General features: G+C 34.1%; 2 protein-coding genes across 3 annotated transcripts in view; one reads left to right on the forward strand and one right to left on the reverse strand.

Moving 5' to 3' along the window:
- Window positions 1-23,234, reverse strand: part of LOC128220661 (uncharacterized) — a 141,971-nt gene that overhangs the window by 100,093 nt on the left and 18,644 nt on the right. The window lies entirely within an intron of this gene.
- Window positions 1-23,234, forward strand: part of LOC128220662 (uncharacterized) — a 122,549-nt gene that overhangs the window by 14,191 nt on the left and 85,124 nt on the right. For both annotated transcript variants that reach the window (XM_052929150.1, XM_052929151.1), the window contains exon 3: window positions 21,551-21,700. In XM_052929150.1, the coding sequence (XP_052785110.1) occupies window positions 21,551-21,700 (150 nt within the window). The remainder of the gene's footprint in view (window positions 1-21,550; window positions 21,701-23,234) is intronic.

Below are 23,234 nucleotides of genomic sequence, written 5' to 3' on the forward strand. Positions count from 1 at the left end.
CTTTACGATACCCATAACACAGTCACAAGCATACATTTTATACATCATCAGGAGATTTAGAATGGAGATCTCTGTACCGGACAAAGCAGACTTCCTGCTGTGGTCATCATTTTTTCGTCCAGGATACTCAGTTTGTCATGTTCATGTGGTAATTCAGACATTCTGGTGCCAGCCGATACTCTGTGAACATCATTTATTGCGCCATGTCGGAACAGACCCTGGTGAATTGCAATCAAAGTGGTCCTCACCAGACGGTCCCATTCGTAACAAATCGGCCATCTCCGGCAAGCTTCGAGATATATAATTTTTGTTGGATACCGGCCGATGTGTTCCGATTGCAGACGGTCAATGCCATATTACAATGTTTTCTACATCGTTATATTCAGCATCATGATCATTAGCAATTGGAAAATGGAGTGTTCCCATTTTTACGCATTATAATAGTTTTTATATGTAATCAGTAGATTATCCATTTAATAAGTTTGGAAATCACCAATCGTATGAATTCGGCCATCTCCGGCAAGCTTCGCAATATATAATTCTGTTGGATAATGGCCAAGGTGTTCCGATTGGGTACTGACATGACCAGTTCTTGACCTGGGTTACATAAAACTATATTTAGGTGAAGTTTGGAAAAATTGACACAATCATAGTACAGACTCAAATAATTAATTGTATTGTGAGGGTATCTTGTGTCCTTTAAACAATCACATAGTTAAATTCTTGGCAGCTTCTACTGAATCAATACATCTGAACTGTCCTTGTCTATCGAAAGCCGGCAAAAAGGTCTGCCATTGACCATAATGGAGTCAGTTCATCGCTTTCCTATAAACACATGAACAACGCCCGTTTAAACAAGAATATAATTAAATTGCAAAATCTCAATGCATTGCCTGTCTATTGATAATTGTGCAGATTTATGTTAAAATTATCATACAAAAAGCTTCAATAAATAAAGACGTTAAATCATTAAATGGACCATGAAACAAAACACTCAGCCCAACTTAAGGCCAACAAATAAATGGTTGAGTTTGGGGTACGTTCTTTTCAGACAGGTAGGGTAGGTATTTTTTTATTTTTATTTTATTCGTTTATAACTCTTTATGCAAGAACGTTATCGTCATCAGTGGAAAATGGTGATAAAATTATCTTTTTTATTAAGCTTTAAAGAATTTAAACTACTTGAAACACAAAGTTAAAAGAGTAAAAAGTAAAGAAAAAGAAGAAGAAGATAATACCAACTGACTATGAAAAAGGTAGGGTCAGCGCCTGCTTCGTAGGTATGGTAACCCGAACCAAATATATTTTTTTGGCCTTATGCAAATTTCATGTATCTCCGAGGACAGAGAACAGACTCTTGAAACGACTCAGCGATAAACTGAACATAAACTTTATTGTGCATAACAAATAGGCGCTTCGAAATTGTAAAAGTCACCCTGAAAATTATCTGACTATCTGATGATATTACTTGAACATTTTAAACACAAAATGTCGCGCTTAAAATGTTTTGTAATTTATCTAATGTGCTAATGCCACTCCGCCATGAAGTGTGTCTGAATCGTGACTCCATCTTTGATTCGTTTGCATCACATATCATCACTATTTGCATTTGTTTAAGAACGCTTGTGGTTTGCAAAAACTGAGTGAAATCGGTTCAGGTGTGTCATGAGTGTATTAAGCATTGCATCCAAAAAAGAGCAATTTATTGAGAATATTAATTAAGGACAAAAACGTTCACTGTAATGTTATCATTCGAGCTCAGGTGTTAATCCATCTGTTTGAACTCATCCTACAGGAGCTTTATTTCTTTACAAGAAACAATCACTTTTTCAGTTGCTCCTGTACTCTTGATATTCTTGAACTTGATAAAGTATTACGGTCAAACCGCGCTATGTCGATTTCTGTTATTTCGAATCCCCAGTTATCTCGAACTTTTTCGAATAATTATGTTCGGTGTGGTTAGCCATGTTTTGTATTTCGGTTACATTGAATGTTCGTTATCTCGAAGTATTTCCCGAGGCTCCAACTACTTCGACATAGGGGCTTCAAATTCGAGTGGTTAAATCAATCGTTATAAATCGGCAAGCTTCTGGATCGGTCGTTTATGTTTGATAATGGCGGAGGTGTTCCGATTAACTTGTAGTAAGAGGAATTTTAACAAGATGCCATACAGATCTCGAAATAAAACTTCAATGATAAAAATATTAGGAGTTCTCCCAAGACCGCTTTTGTCGAAATGTAAATGTCTCTGCAATAAATGTTTTGTATTTTCTCTCCTTGATTTAATTATACAAAATAAATAAGATTTCTTACTCCTACGTCGTGTTTATAAAAACGCCTTACTATATTTTTAATATCGTTATTCCAAAGCAATTCGTTTACATTGGGGTTGAACGTGTTGGGTTTTGGTATGCGCTAGGGAGCAATTCAAGTATCACATCGTTGATTTAATATATCCTTTAATTGGATTTTCAGTACATAACTCATTCCGTTTTTATTCATCTTTTACCTAGACTGGTAGCATGGTCGTAGTTACAATTACATATTCCCCAACATATCGATAGGTTTTAATGTTTTGCATAATTGAGACCCCAAGGTCACTTTCAACTTATTATTTTTTATTCATTCACTCATTCACTCATTCACTCATTTGTTCGTTCGTTCGTCATTCGTTCGTTCGTTCGTTCGTCATTCGTTCGTTCGTTCCTTCATTCATTTCAATCGATAAAAATGTATGAATGTTCCTATTTGTCGCCATTTTGTACAATATTCGGCCATGTGTCTAGGACCATAGGGAGGCGGATTCATATACCACTAGATCACTGTCACCTGGAGGAAACTGCACCCACAGCCTCTTGGCTTAGAGGCGGAAACACATACCACTAGGCCTCATTTACCCTGTTGTGGATCGAACCCTACACCTTTTTTTGTGAGAGGCGGACACCTTTACCACTGACATCGTTTTTGATCCCCTCGGTTCATAAGGTCAAGGAATGGAGACTGTATTATAAAAGCGTATAGTCACCCAATAGGTCGTGGGTAGTCGACAGTAGTCTAGTGGTATTGGTGTCCGCCTCTCACCCTAGAGGGTGTCGTACCCACAGGGTGTAGACTGTTGACAAAAGTATCTAGTTTATAATTCCGAAAAAGTATGCATAACAATAGGATGACATGACATTGGATTTCAATTTTATAGAGATATCACATTCTACCTTTTTTGTAAATAGAAGGAAAATGTCACTCGTCGTCATTTGAGAAGTGTTACATTGTGTAGGCAAAGTGTGTACATTACTACGTTTTGTAACAATACATTGATAAATATGTTGGCACGAATAATTAATGCAAAACATTACTACCTGCATTGAATAATATCTATGAAATCTAATGCGTATAAATCAAACTGAATTGCACGCCGCAACTACATCAAAACAACATTAAAAGTGTAATTAATAATCTGTTTATGAAGTAGTAACGATCATAATGTTTAAATTTGGTTTCAAAAAAAACATAACAAGGTAAAATTGATTGAAATTCACTTGGCGCATTTTGGCGAATTTTGCAATCAATATTTTGGCATGCGCCGTATTTTGTCTGACCTTTAAATTATATCAGCGGAATGGATTGTTTTATTTGCTGCATTTCCAAGAGAAACTTAAACACTAAGATGCTTATATATTAAGAAGGATGGAGCAAGCGAAACAAACCAGCTTTTCTAGTCATTAATCTTTTACACATTAATATCAAATGACTCGTAAGTAGGTCATGAGCATAATTGTAACGTCATGTCCGTTATGTGGTAAAACTGCATTTCTTAACAATTAAGCTTGGTACTGTTGGAGGCCGATAATCTGAATACAGTCAAAACTCGTTATGTCGAAGTCGTATTGGACCTACCTTGAAAAAACTTCCGAGATAACGAACATTTGATATAACCAAAAACATGTATAACTAAACCCAAAATATTCGAAAAAGTTCGACATGATCGGAACATCGAGATAACCGAGTTTGACATAGCCATTTTCGATTTATGGTATTTTGATATTCGTTTAAATGGTGGTGTTTTTTGCGTCTTATGTAGACTTCTGGGCCTTGTATCATTTTCTCCGACCACAGTTAGTGGCCTTCCTCTTAAGTTTCCATTTGAAACTCAGCACAAAAAGTGTTATCAAAACTCTTATCAAAATATGTCAAAAACATAATCAGTTCATAAATATGCAAACATGAACCATCCCTTTGCTTGATCACAACATTAGAAAACAATTCAGTTGTTTTGTCACCTCATTTTATGTCAAAATTATTATGAAGACTGAAACTCATGTTCGTATATTTTTGTTGTCATGGAAATAAAAACTTGATATCAATGATGCAATGAGACCTTCGTGCCCACAAGGTCACACGATGCATCCTAATATGTGGTCTGATCGTTCCTACTCCACCTGGCGTTCCTTTGTGCACGTTCGAGTGGATGAATGAGATACAGTTGTTCAAATATCCAAATTGCACGTACAGCGCATAGGGGGCAGTATCGAGCAAGGATAGTGATTTAATTATAGCACACTAGTACAGTCGGATCGCGCTGTGTAGAACTCTGATTACTCAAACTTCTGGTTATGTCAACTTGTATTCGAATGTGTTTGGTTTAGTTATACACATTTTTATTTCGGTTATATCGAATGTTCGTTAATATCTCGAAAAAAATCCCGTGCTCCAGACTTTTTGGACATGTAGCGAGTTTTGACTGTATATACATTTCTATATAAAATTGTTCACTTATAGAATTGTCCAATCATTCTGTATATAAATATATGAAAAAATCACCGTCCGTGACGGATACTGTCGACTGTGGGTTTTACTTGCAATTTCCCAAAATATGATATTTTTTCTATAATTCATTCATACTTTAAATGTAAAATAGTGTTGCCTATGATACGCGTATGATCAAGTGACATGGCAGTTAATAGTGAACTTAAATACGTGTAAAAAGGAAAAAAAATCGACATCTATCATCTTACAAAATGACACCACAACACGTGCCTGTTTTGTAGTAGTTATCCTTATCCATAGAAGAAATGACTGCACAAATGCTGGTTATATGCTAATTTGGTGGTTGCAAAGGAAAGAGGAAGAAAGGAGTCATTAGTTTTCCTTTAATTTCCATCACAATAATGCTGTTTTAGATGTCAATTGTTCTGACAAATAAATGGCTGTGTTCGTCAGAAGTGATGTGTCTAGTTTTCTATATTATTATAAAACTCAAACTCAAAATTATTTTCATTCATACTCACAGTTAACATTCACAGTAAACAGAAAGTAACACCATAAGAATTCTATATAGTTTATATAGTAATACTGGTCAAAAATAGTAGGGGAAGAATTGCGTATACTCTTTAGTGGGTAAGGTTTAAGCAACAGGTATTTAATAGCATTAGGAATCATTAATTAATGGTATATAATGTACACACATATAAAAATCACCATTGCTGTTCGATACTGTCACATTTGAGGTAAAGACTCGAATTGTCCATTCTCTCAACTATTTTTGAAATACACCCAGTCAAGTTTTGATCCCTGGCTTGGGTTTTCCAATGTACTTCAATTGCCCAGTAGGTCAGACCTATATCAAACGGGTAATAAATTTTATATTCAGCAAATACGCGCGCTACCTTACAAGAGGTATTTTATCGCATGGTTCTCAAAATATACCAATGTTTACTTTTTACAAACAGATAATACGAATTGGCTTCGTGGGTTTATTTGCCCAAACCGCTTACATGTGTTAAATAAACACTACATAAAAACTCCGATTCTTACAAGAAACTTTTGTTCATATGAAAGAGTAATAGAATGAAACGAGCTCTACCGAGAATGACACCATTGGACGTTTTGAATTTCTTTTTATGATAGTTAATTTTCATTATTTTCTTTTGTACTACAAACGATACATTGCATTGTTCAAGTCAAAATGAAATGTATGCCAAGTGGAAGAATTTGTTTTTTTTAAAAGTCTTAGTATGAAGCTTGGGAACTGGTACCCTTTGTTACCATCTATAAATGGTGAAATTGAAAAGATATTCACAATGCTCTTTGAAGCCTGTTCAGCGCCTATGATTACGAGCTGCATCAAATCTGAGTCTAGAATCAGATTCAGAAAGGTATTTTTATGAAGGGACTGAAAAATATGCTAATGATAGTAAAACATTCAATCAGAAATATAATTCAGCAGAGTTTACCACCAGTGCTCTGCTTATACCTGACACTGAAATGAAATTTTGCAATTTTGAGTGTGGAGTTTGAACCCACACAAGAAAGTTTGAGACTGGTAGAAAACACGAGCCCTGATCCCGGTAAAAATATGAAAACAACTACACTTAGCAACACTTTACTAACATAAGAATTCTCGATTTTTTCATTGTACTTATTTATGGTATAAATGTAGTATTTACAGTCATTTTAAAGTAAATTTGCCATATAGATATACACGTATGTGGTCTGCATGAGCACAATAAACATTTTCTGCGACCACTCGTATACAACTTGTTTATGTTATCCACAAGGTCTGCATTCACTTATGTCTTGAGCCATTGAAACTCAGACTTGGAAATGTAAATAACTAATATGTCTTTATTTATCTTTAATGTTGCTATTTTCGAATATTTTTATTTTAATGTTGCTATTTTCGACAGAAAATGTGTAGATAATTGATAATAAACATTGTAGTTGCAACACATATGGCCAGATCTACTATATTATTTTCTTGAAAGGTGTATGATAAAATGAAAGCTGTCTCTTTCTTGTCTGGAGTCTCAATAACTCTGAATACAGAACCCCTGGGTATCTTTTGGGAAGTATTTATATTTAAACGATTTGATTGGTTAATATTTATTCTTGGATAAGTATAAGTATTAACCAATCATTAACATTTGCGAATTGGCTGCTGATGTCTTCCTGGTTATAGAGTTCTCGAGTTTCGTCGTGTAAAAAAGTACTGAGTTTTTGCTATTTATGAACATTACTATAGATCATAACAAATAAGCTAGATAGTTTCGTATCATTTACAGAAAATTGTATCGATTTCGATAAATGTAAGTTGCCAAAACTTGCGAAACTTAAGGAAAATTCGTCTCAGATATCAATTTAAATGCAGTATTTTCTGCTATTATAAACAATTTGGTCACATTACAAGGTGTATTCCTCAAAATCGAAGGCTGTTTAATAGCAAATAGAGTTGTATTTAACCGCCGTTTGAAATTACAGAACAATTATTTGAAAGGAGCAAATTATATTTGTGAAGAAATTAAGTCAATTATTCATTGCAGGCTTTTCCCCCTTTATTTATGAAATAATACGGGTAAATGGTTTCCTAGCTGATAATGAGGAGTAAATGGTATTGACATCCTGGATTTCTAGTTGTTAAATGGGCCATTATAACGCCTGGGTGTCACAATTACAGCCAGACCTTTTATGAAAAAGTTTCAGTTTTCAATGTGATTTTTTTGGTGTGTATTCTTTTGCTCATTTTTTTTAGATCAAATGGGTTTAATCATATTCTTACTAACAGTGTTTATTTTAGGTCATTATTACTGCCTCAAACTATTAGAGACATGCCTGTTATGACAAAGTTTCAGTTTTCAATGTGTTTTTGGTTTTTTTTTTTTCTTTTGCTCTAAGTTGATTCTTTTTATGTTTTTTTCATATTAATGGGTTCATTCATATTTTAACCAACAACGTTTATTTTAGAACACTTTTTCTGCATTTCGACCCATACCTTTTACGTTTTATTTTTCAGTGCGTTTTCTTCTGCTCGAAGTTGTTTCTTTTTAAACTGATTTTTTTAAATATCGAATGGGTTCATTCATATTATAACTAATAATGTTTATTTTAGAACATTACTTTCTGCAATAAGAGCCATACCTTTCATGAAAAAGTTTCAGTTTTCAATGTGATTTTGTGAGTTTTCTTTAGAGCGAAGTTGATTCTTTTTACGGTGATTTTTTATATCAAATTGGCTAATTCATATTATAACTAACAATGTTTAGTTCAGAACATTATTACTGCAATAGAGCCACGTCTTTTATGAAAAAGATTCAGATTTTAATGTGTTTTAATGTGTAATCTTCTGCTCGAATATGTTTCTTTTTATGTTTTATTTTTATTTTTTTATATCAAATAGGTTTATACATATTGTAACTAACATTGTCTATATTTTGAACATTATTTCTGCATCAAACTCAAAGTGCCAAATAAGTAATATGTTTTGCAACTCGCTAAAATATCCATTTCTGTGCCAACTTATGTTATTGCAAGTCATGGTTTGAACCTTTAACATTTCGTTCTTGTAGGTTTAAAGGCGACAACTGTCGTCAAAACGTCAAAACATCCGTCCACGCGTTTGGTAGTAAATATCGCTTGAAAATTGTGAGTTTTAGGGTTTTTGTGAAGAAGTGAAGTTTACGACGACCTTAAACATCAGAACATATCGTTTCCCATGAAAATGCCTCTTGCCCAAAACTGGAGGAGTAGCAGACAGAACAATTTGAGAGGTGTTATGTTTTTACAACAATTCTCATTCTCATTGTGGTATCTTCGTTTGTTCATTTTGAACATTTTTTATTAGATTTGTGCACGAAGGGTTTAAAATTTGCAATTCCTTTCCCCAATTTCCCGACACTTCTAAAGTCACCTATAACAGGACTATTAGCGAAGGTCACTGTAATTTTCTATTACAGGTATTTGCGTTAAACTATGATTATCACAATAAACACTTTTCATCTATCAAAATAAAAATTTAAGTAGGTATGGCTAAATGAAATATGCTACTTAAGCCTGTTAAGTTTAAGAAGTTTCGAGAATTTGAGGCCTGGTTTCATGTGACAAACAGTGAATCTGTATGAATTTATAGTAGAAATTAGTTTAATGCCAGTTTTTTTTTAAAACTATCGAAACCCTCTCCGGAGGCCGTTTCCTCCGAAAACTAGTTAACTTTGAAAATACAACATGGCGGACAGTGATCCAACACGTGGGTTGAAACAGGATTTAGTTAGAATAGACAAACGACCTTCTGCAGTATCATTGTTTTGTAAAGACCTGCCTGTATTTGCCAAACAATATGTTACGGTATTACCACTTCCAATCTCATTTTAAGCGAGTGTCATAATATACACATATATCACACGACACGGCTCATTATTTCAATAAAAAATAAGTCGGTTTCCATGGTAACTCTTAGCATGAAGTTTAATAAGATACAAAATAAATTGACAAGTTTATATTTTCTTTCTTAAGATGACAAGATGGGTTTTTATTAAGTTTGGCGTTAAATTTGATACAACGAGGTCGGTTTCATGTCTTTATTGTACTGTGGATGACACATTTAAAGGCACACACTATAGGTTGTATTTAAACTTGTCAGCTTGAATGCTTTAAGATGCTAAACTAATTTGACTTTAAATGATCAAAGCAAAAAGGCATATATTTTAGATATAGATAATAAATATTAGCGATATTTTGGCACTGTTTAACTGGGGATAGTGGCTATTAACTTTTTTTTTTATAAAGGTTAATAATTTTTAATATGTACCTACATCATATGTTTTTTTGTCGTTTTTTATTATTTAAAATGCATTCAAAATGGATACTCTCCTTATTATTGTAGACACAATAGGGTGCGTTTGATCTGGAACATTTCTAATCATCAAAATTATCTGAATTTTGCACTTCTATAATTCCATCCTGTTGTTCTATTACTATTCACAGTAACATAATTTGAAATGCTTTGATACCTTGCCATAACAACGTCACAATGGAGAATACATATATGTAATAGACCGTCCGACCGTCTTCCAAAAGAATACATTTAACGTATTTGAGAAAAGTACACATAGTTACCCTGGCCCGTTACTGAATGTAAAAATATAATTCACTACTAAGACTTTTTTTATTTTAGACTTTCCATTATTTTCTATTTTTGGAAACGAAGTGTAGGCCTAGACCGACCATGCCTGCTGCAGCTGTTTGTGATCCGACAATGGTGGTTTATGTGAATCATACTGCAATTCCAGTGCTATTAGCTCTCAGCCAATAGAGTGCCTGACAATATTCCTCGTGAAGCAAACAGCAAAATCATGTTATTATTTTTTGACAGACACATCGTAAATCAAACTCGACAGCGCCAACACAACGCCGCAGAGCCATCATTAGAGCAACACCACCACTTCTTTTATAAATACATACATATTTTTAAAGAAGAGTTTGTAAGTTTTAATGTGTGCCGGCTTTAGTACTATACATAACAGTTCTATTTGCATGCGCCAGAATTTCCTAACGGTGTGTCTATGCACTGAAACGTAGTTGAGCTAGCAAATCTCATAATATGCGCAAGCCGGGAGAAACGCTCCCCATGGCACCGAAGTTCGATCAATAATGAAACGAAATCGTAGCCAACCAGTAGTAAAAGTGTTCTAACACGGTACCACATTCTCCGATTTTTTTTTTCCAATTGATAAAATTATAAGATGCAATAAAAGTATTACTTACCTGTATACAAATAAACTAGTCTAAAATAATAGACGTGTTATACAGGATTCTTCAAATTCTTAACGTCTGAACGGGTTTGTGCAAAAACCGGGGGGGGGGGGGGTATTGAAATTGTATTTAGAGAAGTATTTTATGGTTGAAATAGATAAAGGCTTATATTCATATTTTACTGTGTAAGTGCAAAGATATTTTGCACAAAACAAGCTTTAAACAAAACAAATAACAAATAAACACTGCTGCATCAAGGAAGTGTTCAAAGCTCATTTTTCTGTGGCGGAGCTAGCGTTTTGTAGGCGTGGTATAAGAATTATCAAATATTATGTTTTGGTTCAAATTGCATAAATGCATTATATGAAAGTTTAATATAATGAATGACAAATAAATTTATGAATGGTAACTTAAATAAAAAAATATGCTTCGCGAAATTAAGGTGCAGGCCTCGGTTAAGATATATACAACACACATATTTGTTCATTCAATGTATTATGATTAATTCAAACATACGTACGCAATGTAAATATATTAGAGCATAAATTAAAACCATAAAACCATTAAAATGAGATTCACCATAATTGCTATTCATTTTATGTTTGCATTTTGAAAATGATATGAGCGACAAAGTAGGAGTTTAGTTTTAAATTACCAAGTGGATTTTTCCTCCCAAATCTTTGAAGGGAAATTGATTTATCATTTTTTTTTAATTAATAAAAAAATGCATCCTGCATTGCATCATTATTATCAGCTGTTTACATTTAGAAGGCTCGTTTCCAGACTAAGACCCCCGCTATGGCAATGGTGGCTTTCGACGTCAATATACTTAAGTTTAAACTTATTTTTTTTACAACAAATTAATGCAACACATTATATTTATCACTCTCATCGGCACGATGTTACGCGAGAGTGTGGGCTTGTGTTGTGTGTGTGTGTGTGGGGGGGGGGGACTTGTCCAACTTGGTGACTACAAACCAAACTCACATGCGCCCAGGCCCCGAATCGAGGTGAGAAGCGATTGCGCTAACTGGACATCCAAATAACAGCAGCAGCAACAACAACAGCAAACAATTGTATTACAATGGTGGTTACTTATTGGCGATATGTAATTAGCTTTGGGCAGATACAGGGACAGTTAATTAATTTTAATTTTAATTGGATCCTTAATATTTTGCTTAGTAAGCAAAATCATCAGTGATAATATGCCACCTGAATATACAAATTAAAGATGGTGACAACCTGGCTTGTATTTCATTACAAATAGCCAAAAACAGGTTACTTGAGTGTATTATATTTCTCAAAATCCAGCGGTCCGGGTGAATGTCGAGCTACTCTCTGAATCAAAATAGTAATTAGGAAGCCCTTAAGTATACAATTAAGGACATACGATGCTCTACTTAGAAGTATTATACTGCGCAAATGATAAATATCGGTCGATGGCACCCTTTTGAACGAGTTTGTCTACCAATTTAAAGTTTTAAATGTTTTCCTTAAGCATTTTCACGCTCCCTTGGCGTGCTGTTATATTCATTTTGACAAATAAGTTTATAAATTTTGATAAACCAGTTTTCGATTTGTATCTTTGACAGTTGACTGATCATCCAGTAAGGCCAGTTAAAATACAATATTGAATTATAATTCATCTTAGAAATAACATGGTGTTTTGAGCATCCATTATTCTTTGGTATTTCAGAATCCAAGGCCTTTTTCCCAATCCAGTATAAAAGTTTTTCCCAAATGGAATATAGGACCACCCTCACCCACCCCTTAAAAAGAGAATACAATTTCAAAATCGTTGACCTGTAATATCTGCCCGTAAATTACTTATTATGAATGTTGATGGTAAGCACAACTCATGTTCTAATGCATTACTTTGATAAACAAGTTTTTATTCTATTTTAGCCTTACTTAATTTAATATCATTTTAAAGCGAGGAAATGATGGATGAGCGAGGCATGCGACCGACAGAAAAGAGGAGTCAATATTTCTTTCTTATTAATAAATCTCGCACCGTGAATACGCGCCTGTGATATGCTTTACTAGTCAAAATAATAACAAGAATAATTGAAGTATGCGACCAATCGATCAGGGAGCAAGTGAAAAGTTCTTTCGTAATTGAAATGATTTCTTAAAACACGTTTCTCTTCTTAGAATTAATCAGAAATCCTGTTTGAATGAATGATGCGCTTAAAAGAGCGCTGCCTCTTACAAATGGACAGACTTGTTACAAATGCTTTAAGTGTGCTAAAAGGGTTCTGTATTTAAAATACCATTAATTTGATGCTATATGGGTTTTCGTACAACGTCACTTATAAACTGTGGAGCACCTTATGCTTCTTTAATGTTTATCAATATCATTTGGAGAGAACCACTTCTAAAAAAACACAAAATGCTGAATGAGTTGCACTGAATTACACTTTTCGGCTGTTGAATAGTGTAATTCTTATATTGACCACAAAGCTTTTAATCAACATATTTCATGAGAGAATGCACTTTTAAAAAACAAGCAAAAAACAACAACAACACACAACACTTTTGATGTAATGTAAAATGAGTTGAGATTGAGAAATGACTTAAGTTTTTTTTTCTGAGGGCCCAGGTGTAGTCTAGACAGAAAAGTGGCGATATATAGTTTGGAGGAGAAAGTTGGTATAGTTCTGGATGATTGGATGAAAGAACTAAATATACTAAGTTAAAATATTATTGATATATTTTTCTTTAAAACTCAGATCCAACTAGCGAATAACATGGAGATGACAAAACAAAACAAACTCTCCAAATTTTAAGGTCTTTTTTGACCTCTTGTACACAGTAAAAATGCTCATTTTCACATTACGCTCTTTAGTAACACATATCATGACAGTTACTTCCCTTGTTTTCAAATGTTCCATTTTAATTATAACTGAGTTCGATTTTTGACCGTATTTTTCAGTAGCGATGTTTTTGCGACTATGATTAATTGATGAGATGTGGGTGATATTAATTGTGAAATATTTTTTTGATTCTGTAAGCTTATTTATGCATACCCGCTAAGGTCACAAATCCGAACACTTGGAAATTGGATGTTTTTAACAATTTTCTTGGAGATTTTTGTTGTAGTGAGTTGAAATTTCGTATGAAACATCTACTGTATGGTTAATTTTTCAACATCTGCCAAAGAACAAGTTCACAGTCTTAATTTTATGGACAGTAAATTACCCTTCAATTCATGCTATAATGGGCATAAATACTGAACACTTATGCACCAGTCAATTGTAATCAGGGCAGTCCCAGGGAATAGCAGGGCTTTAACTTTTGGTACAGTCAATCCCATGTAAAATCCTCACTCTGCAGGGACAAACTGCTGGTAAAATCTCTGCCAAATGCCCCTGCAACTCGGGGACATCCTAGCTTAGTCTGTTCCCCACTATTTACGGCAAGAAAAAAAACCCCACCGCTTTCTACCGGCACTGCTAGTCTAAGATAATAGAGGTGTCATACCGGATTCTTCCAATCCCTAACATCTAAACGGGAATGTGCAAAAAACCGGGGTGTTTTAAAAATATTGAAATTGTTTTAAGTGAAGTATTTTATGGTTGAAATTGATCATAAATAGTTATATTCATATTTTACCATGTAAGTGAAATGTTATTTTGCACTATAAACAAGCATTTAATGCATTAAAACAAGTTGTTTACCTTTCTAATAAAACGAAAGTTGACTGACACAGACAACAATTATGTGAAGGGGAACAACTCGATACAATCGTAATAACTTGGCCTCCTCCGACAAAGCTTCGAGATAGACTTCGTTATACAATCGTAACAACTCGGCCATGGCCGAAATGTTCCGAGCGATTTAAAACTGTGCCCCGAAGCCTTGCAGGTGCCCTTCATGTATATATCATTATGTTTAGACAGAATGAAATGAAAAAAAGCCGTCGAACACATAATTATAAGTTGGATATTTATTTTTATTGTACGGAACTAATATAAAATAACTTTATCTGGTAATATTTCTTGTTTTTATGATAGTTTATAGACGCTATATGCTTTAACCCAGAATCCTGAATGGAACAACTACCCACTTTTGATACTAAACAATTTGTACGTGAAGGATTTGCCATATCAAAAATCAAAAACAAATCCGTCAACGTACAATTATTTGGACTACCGGCACTGCATGCCACCTGGAAAGTAAAAACATGGCCCATTTCCCCTGCTAGCCCAGGTATACCCCTGGATCTTGGGGCCGTAGTTACAGTTGACTGGTGCATTTAACAAGGTATTGTTTTTTCTAAGATAATTCACCTTCCTTAAAAAAAGTATTGCTAAATTTTAAAAAAAGGATGTAGAAACAGATGAGTGCTTTAAGTTTGAATTGAATTGAATACTAATAGAAAAGAAAATAACAAAAAAAACAAAATAAGTGTACTTTTTATATGTAACACTTTAGTTAGATGCCAAGTTACATTTTGAAAATAACTTAATATACTGCTGGTAAGTTTGAAAATTACTTATACTGCTGGCAGAATGGAATAGAAACAAAATGTTCACCGTGGTGCATCTTACGGGGTTTAAAAGGCTGTTTCCTCTCGGAAAATGTGGCTGTCCCGCCTAAAAAGTCTTGATACTTTCCCAATTCATAAGACCTGGGACCAATAAATAACAAATTCTACTCCCAGATTAAACACCGTTTCAATGAATGAATAAAAAAGCAATGTTTTTCTTGTTATAGGAACAAGATCTTTACAAGACCAACTCTTACACAGTGCTTGTGAGACCATACATGCCATATCTCCCGAAGGGGGAAAAAATCCCCCGGAATTTCAACCCATCCCCCGGTCTCCCGGAGAGGGATGAAATCCCTCGGAATAAAAAAAAAGTGTGTTTAAAATTACGCACATTTATCACAGGGTTTAATTATATATGCCTGTTTACAGTTACAATGCCCTTCCTGTCCTGAAGCTTAATTGGATTATCAACTGATGGTGTGGCACTTAATAAATGAGCAGGGCACATTTCATGCATTGTTTTGATTGAAACTGACAGAATTTGTGTAAGAAATGTCAATTAGACTGGTCAGATAAAAGGTCGATTTTCATTGGTTAAAACTATAATTTTTATCCAATCAGAGAGGATGTAACAAATTAAAGCATTCTTCAAAACATGTGTCATTGTCATCAAAAGGATTATTAATTTAAAGGTGACAGTAAATTATTCAGTAAAGAAAAGGATTAAAATAACTAATAGACAATGCTGTTCTTTGTTATGCCTCACTAAGACAATTAAACATTACAGTCCCAGACATTATGAGTGCATGCATAAAAAGGTCTGATATCATTATGACAGCTATTTGGCATGATTTTGTTTCCATGAAGTCATAACAAAAGTCCCCATTTGGATGGCACAGGCAGTGGATTTTACTATAAGTTTTCCTGATGTTGTTAAACAAACAAGTTTTTGACAAGAACAGCTCTTATACAGTACTAGTGGGACAAATACTAAACATCACACTCCCAGATATAGTGCATGCATAAAGAGGTCGAAACATGTATATTTACTCTTATTTTATTATGTCATCTATTTTGGTACATATGATTTTGTGTTTCCCCAAAGTCATAAAAAAATCCCCATTTGGATGGCACAGGCATTGGATTTTTTCCAAAAATATTGCTTTTGAGTATTGCTGTTGGTGACTGTATATAAGAAGATCAAGCATTATAACTAGATATCTTTGTTACATATATGATGTCACCAGGTTATAGTGAATCAAACAAAATGTATTTCAAGGAGAAATGAAATGACAATTGGCATAGCAAATTATATTGTAAGTGTCTAACATTTCAATAATCAGGGTTTAATCTCGTTATTATACCCCAAGTGTAGTGTAATTTTAATGTAATAATTGTAAACTCTTAACAGCTTTAGTGTTTGTAGACTAGCTTCAGTATTATATATCCTAGCTTCATCTAATCTCGTGAAATAAAATTATCCAATTATGCTTCCAATTTAAAATTAAATAGTGCGGTGGTCTGCTCATTTACAAGTTCATGTACTGGTGTCATCCAGGAGGTCAAGGGTTTGGGCCATAAGTGAGTGCATATTATTATTCATGTCTGCCTCTCATCGAAGAGGTCGTAGGTTTAAGCCTTACCAGTGCCATTTTCTCGGAGCTTCAAAAATGGTCAGCAGGGAAAAATTTCATCAAGAATCATATTCAGGAACAATTTTGTACTGGGTATTTAGTGTAGGAGTGATTTTCAATAACAGTAGAATTAATTGTTGCTGTGCAAGTTGTTACTGGTATAGCAGCTCATATCTTTCTTTACAACTCAGCTAAATGAAACAAGTATAAACTGAACTACTGTGGAGTGCAGGTTTTCAAAATACCTGCTTAAACTAATATTCAAAGTTTTTTAAGGCTAAAAGTAAATTACTTTGACTTCTGAGCTGCAGCTTTATAGAATGTGTTTTGTATGTACTTTTATCCTGTTAATTGTAGTTCCTTAAACGGATATTAGGTGAGTTCCATTATACCGGTATAATCGACAAGATGTCATCTGGTCTGTAATTGAAACAGGAAGTCAATTATTTCTTCCTTTAGCACAACTTTGTTCCCATTTAGGGGAAAAAATATGGTACTTTGAGTTAACATACATTATTTTGTAATCTGTTATCTTCAACCTTTTTCTTGGGAACAAAAATACACCACTTATTTATTGTGTGCTCAGAACATGCCATTCTGGGGGGCTTGAAAATAGGGGAGCTATTTGTGCTACAGAACTAAAGTAAATTTTGCGAGAAAGAAATTTAAATGACAGTTGGTGACATGGTAAATATAAGGAGAACAGGATTTGTTTTTAATGGTCTGAGCTGTTATTTACAACTAGGCTGAGTGCATGCGAGTTTGTTTGAATATGAAGTTCGGTGTTTTTTTTTCTCTTTAACTAAAATGGAGCCCCATTCACGATTACGGAAAATGACTATATTTTTCAAAAATGGGTTGACAAAATTTATAAAAATATTTTACAACCGTTTTCTCCATCATATTGTTTATGGACTGCTGTGAATTCCATCCTAGAGCGGTTTTTAAGCATAGATTTAGAGACGCCAATGAATAAGTCCCATTCTCAGGTTTTTTTTTTATAATAGTCGTAATTTAAACAAAACATTTGATTTTTAACAATTTAGTGCTGCCTTTTTACAATTGAAAGGGCCCTGGCACTATTCACAAAAGATACAGAAACAGTATAGAAATTACTATAAAAACTGGACAAGCGGGTTTGATCTGGGTACTCTGGTTCCCCCACAGCACAAGAAGATAACATGAAATTGTAAAGAGAGTCATCACTCATTAGGCCAAATAAAATTAATGTAACTAACACTGTCTTTATGACAGAAAAACCCGACCCTAATTTTTTAAATATTTTTTTATTTTTTTTTAATATTGGAAATATATTCACCATGTTCTCTATTATATGTAGACGATGATAAAGTTTACTTGATTTTACTTGGCAGCATTGATGTCAGAATGCCTATGTTACATACATATATATATACATTATAATATAATAAAATATTTTTCCAAAATAACATATTTTCCCTACCTACCCAGCCTATTTACTGTCAGCATCAGTGCATGCAACAGTTACCACCATACATATATTTTTTTGGCTTGAAATAAACTGATTCAGGATCATTGTAAAATGTTTAATAAACTCGACTAAAGCTAGGCTAGAAGCTTTAAGTTGGTACGATACACGCTGCCTTGAGCTGAGGCCATTTAAGGTGTGTTATTCCTGCCTTGTTATCTGTTTAAGTGTTAAATAATATTCATCTCTGCAGTCAGGAGCAAAGTAGGTGAAACCGATAAGATATACAGTATTCAATGGAAGACATATCGCATTTTAATGAATACATAAAACGATCCCCACACTGACACCAATTTGTATTGAACATTTTTGGCCTGCGTCAACTCGTCTTCAAGATTTCCCGATATTAAATCTGTACAAATATGTTTTTAAAGACCAATTTCTCTCAAATTTGTTGACAGAGGAGATTTTCATGGTGCAGGTCTTTTTGCATAAGCGTTGTCTGTCATCTGGTATGGTAGGATTTGTATGCTAGCATGACTTGGCATATCTTTTGAATCATAATTTACGTTTAATTTATATCAGAATGTAAATTAATTTAGCTGATTTTATACTTGCCAGGACCTATGTCTTGGCTTGAACCCACAAAAGATAAGTGTTATATGGGCTTGATATGTATTATAGAACTGTATAAGATTTTATGATTATAAATTTTATAGGCATGTTGATTCAACAGCATATATACACTTATATGATTTGTAAATACATGCGTACGGTATTCTGGCCGATGTTTACTCGTTCACCCTGCAAAGAAGCAAACCGTTGCAAAATAATCAGAATACAACTTTACGTAGCTAATGCGCTCAAATATACCAAATTTTAGTGTTGGTGATGCATTTTTAAATTGTCAATAGGTATGTGTTTGCATGGTTCGATATTGCATTCAGGGCGTCTTTGAGTAGAAATGGAGCAGTCTTTGATTGTCCCGATTTGTTTTAATGATCAAAGCTTTGGGCCGATTGTTCAAAATTTTGTTAAAGTTATGCACCAGTCAATTGTAACCACGCCCCCCCCCAGGTGGGGGTATACCGGGGGTAGCAGGGGAAATGGGCCATGTGTTGACCTTTCAGGTGGCCCCGCAGTGCCGGGTGAATGCGGTGGTTTTGTCTTGGCTTTAAATATAGCGGGGAATTGGCCTTACCTAGGGTCCCTGGGGTGCATGGGCATTTGGCGGGGATTTTACCATCTGTTCGTCCCGGCAGGGCGGGAGTTTTAGCCGGGGTTGGCTGGACCGAAAGTCAAAGTCCCCGCTATTCCCCGGACCTGGGGGGGTCGTGGTTACAATTGACTGGTGCATTAACAACGCTGTTAATGAAATTGTTGTTATCTTTTAATGGTGGAATTTTATTGTTTGTTAATTTTTAAAGGTGAACTATTTTATGATGTGCTGATATTTATAAGTAAAACAAGCATATTAGCTGAATCAGCTGTTTCCATATTTGTGATAACAGCTGCATTGATCAATATGTATCCATGAAACTTCCAGAGTATTCAAGGTTTGAAAGTTAACAATGATCCAGTTAACAATATCAGCCTGGACAATCGACTCATAGTCAACTTTGTAATGTCAGGGCTAAAACTGCACAACAACATAACTGATTCTTCAAAAACTTTAATCTAGCATTATATAAACTATAGGAACGAGCCCATTATCTAAATCATGTTGAAATACACAAAGACATCGAGACGAGGATGAAGGCCTTAATTTAATCTCATTGTATAATTTATATAATCCTTTGAAGTGTTAGGTTAGATGTTTCTTCTTGTAATGGCATAAAATAATGGTTATCATACTGATGCTCTGGAATGTGTGGGTGTTTTTTCCCCTTAAATGGAGGGTTTTTTATTATTTTGCTTGGAATTCAACTTGTCGCTTCTATCTTTTCTCTGTAGTAATAAAGAAGCAATTAATCTAGATTAACTTCAATAAATATTGATGAAAACTTCTTTGACTGATTGGACATTGTCATCAAACCGGTTTTACTTATTGTCCTGTCAGGGGTTCCTAAAATGAATTGTCAGAATCTATGAAGTAACGAAATTATCAGGAAAATTGGCATTTGTTACTTACCAGGAACAACAATAATAAATTTATAGGCTTGACACAAGAAGAACGTAACTCTACACACAGATAAGACAGAATTACAATTGTCTCGTACTGAGCCTTCAACAAGCATAATGTTTACTGAATATAAGGCTTTATAATAGCATGTGGAGAGCTGCTTTGGATTGCTTTTTGGTTCGTTCTGTCAATCTGGTCAAAGGTCCAAGTCCAAGTCCTAATATAATTATTTGAAGTTGTACAGGGTGAGACAAACTCAATCTATTTTTAGAAGCTATACATCAATGAGATTTAATAAAAGATCGAGAAGGTCAAGAATGATCACTGCCCACCTCTCTCCCTTTTCAATGTGCAGTATTAATTAACAACTGACTCATAACTTTTTATTCCTTATAATATCTGGTCTTTCTCCTGTTCATGTTCAAAGTGCGAATTTTGTTTCTTTACTCTACCGTTTCCACAGAAACGATGTTCTGCCCAATTTAGAGTTGCTAGATTGTTTTATTTAAGTGTTCTTTTAAGTGTTCTCTTTTATGGAAGGTGTGTATTGCAAAAAAATAAAAATATACTCCATACCCTCACCTGATGGGGGTTACAGTCTCAAATAACAAATAACTAGCTAGTAAGGTGGTAGTTCAAGTTTCACCTTTTTATTTGGCATTTCTGATAACATTTTCAAAAGTGAGAAACATTATAATGATAGAGAAATATTAAAGGGGAAATCATTATTTAAACAATTATTTAAACAATTGCGGTTACTCCAAGTTGCAGAAAATATTTACTTCACTATCATTTACCTGCAGTAAATTGTCTATCAAAATGTGATAGCGTGCTTTGAGCAGTTAGATATTGTGGACATGGGTAAACAAAGGCATGCACAATGTTTTGTTTGCTTGTTGCACATGAGTTACTTATCTGTGCGTCAGTGTGAAATTCCGGCATAACCAAGGAATCGTCACTCTATCTCTGGTGTACAGAGATTAATATGAACATTTAAACACTCGGGTATATCCATGTATTGTGCTGATTTTTTTATGTTAAGTGTTGAAAAAACTGATGACTGAAAAAAAGGAGATTTTGTGCACAAGAATGAACTATTACATATCTATATCATGTTTAATACCAAAACCCTGACAGTTAAACGTATTAATTTAATATGTTTTTTATTTAAATGTTAACATGTAAATGTAGTCTTATGATTGAGTTATTGTTAATTGTCATAAGTTTCATGGCACTGTCAACTAGGTTCTATACAAAACTTGGAACAAAAACCCAGCTTGTTATGCTAATGTTATTATCATTTCAAACATGAACTTGTTTAATATTTCCAGGTGCAGCTGGTATTGGAAAGAACTAGCAATGCAGGGGAAGCAATCACTGCTGAACTGTTTGACAGTACCTGCAGGAGTGATGTCCCTTGCTCCAGTCTCCAACACACAGTGGAACACAGGAGGACACACAGTTTCCTCTCTTTATCCGTGGTAAGAACTCAATAAACATATTTATTTTAAATATAAATGGTAATGTGGAAATTAATATTATATGCATTTAATAAAAAGGGATTGTTATAATCTGAAAGATTTAAGTGTTTGTCTTGGCCAATAGAATCGCTGGAAGAACTTTTATCAAGATCAATTTGATCATGATTGGTTTTATTAAGTTGGTTATTTTTGTGATTCAAGCATGTGCAATGTTTAGTAAAGAGACTTTTGCACGAACAATTATAAAGTTAAGAATAATGTTGCCTTTAATATATTAAACAATTAAATCTTAAAATAGGCCGATGAGCCATTTCCTTGGCTGAAAATTTAGGTTATATTCTAAAGGGAAAAAGCCTTCACCTACTTTCCCTGTAATCTTGTTACCCAGGAAATTAGCTTAAACCATATTTCAATGTCATGGCACCTAGTTATTACGGATAATCTAAATAGACCAGGAGTTTTAGAGGCATTATAGGAGGCGTGTTAATTATGCATGAGTATGACATACGATATGTGTTACTGAGTTCATTTTTCACAAGTTCTTGTAATAATGAAGGCCAAGGAGAAAGTTACAATTCATTAGCATGGTCTAATTTGGGAAGTAATTGGTAGTAACATGTTCTTTCTGGTACAAAAATGTTCTGTTATGAACATTGAAGCGTAAAGATTAAAGAAGCTATATAAATGTCATCATTCATTTAGCAAGCCTATTTTATTCTTAACTGTTGAAGGAATTTGCATTCCCTCAAATTCGAAAAGACACATTATGGTTTACAGGTGTTGACAGAGTGTCTATCTCTGACCAGTTTGGGGCCGAAATTCAGCCCCATTCTAATGCTAAAACATATACTTTTTTTCAAAAATGTAGAAATAAAATTCCCAAGTTTATGTTTTGTCATTGAAATTCTCAATTTTAGTCAGAATGACACTTTTTTCCCCAAATAGAAAGAAGTGTAGGGCTCGGTTGTCCTTTAAGCGCAGTGGTTACTGCAGTTGCTTCTCACCTAGGGGACCTCCAGGGTTCGATTCCAGGTTTGGGTGCACGTGAGTTCTGTTGGTGTTCGCCAATCTGGACAAGTGTTTTTTTTTCTGGGTTCTTAGGTTCCCTCCCACAAGACAAGACAACTCTTTCGCATAACACTGTGCCAAGGAGATTGATTAATATAATGTTGTAATAAAAATTGATGTAAAATATATAAGTTTAAACTAAGTGAAGGTTATTTAAAATGTTCATGTATTATAAGTTAAGCGAATTCAGACTGTAGGAATAAGGGTATTTCATTTGAAATAAACTATCACCAACTTATTATAGTTTTTCCATAATCAAACTCTTGTTTTTCTATGAAAATCATTACATAATGATGTGACGGACCATTGGGATATTATAATGGGCCCAGTGACATGGGCAAATACTTGAAATAGAGAGAAACAAGTACTTGGCACTGATTGGCTTGTTTGTTGCCATGATGAACAAAAAAAAAAGACAATTAGTTTGTACCTGCTGAAAATGTTTGTTTAATCAGCAAATACACAT

Source organism: Mya arenaria, chromosome 15 (genome assembly GCF_026914265.1).
Source record: "Mya arenaria isolate MELC-2E11 chromosome 15, ASM2691426v1".
In the NCBI taxonomy this organism is placed as follows: Eukaryota; Metazoa; Mollusca; class Bivalvia; order Myida; family Myidae; genus Mya; species Mya arenaria.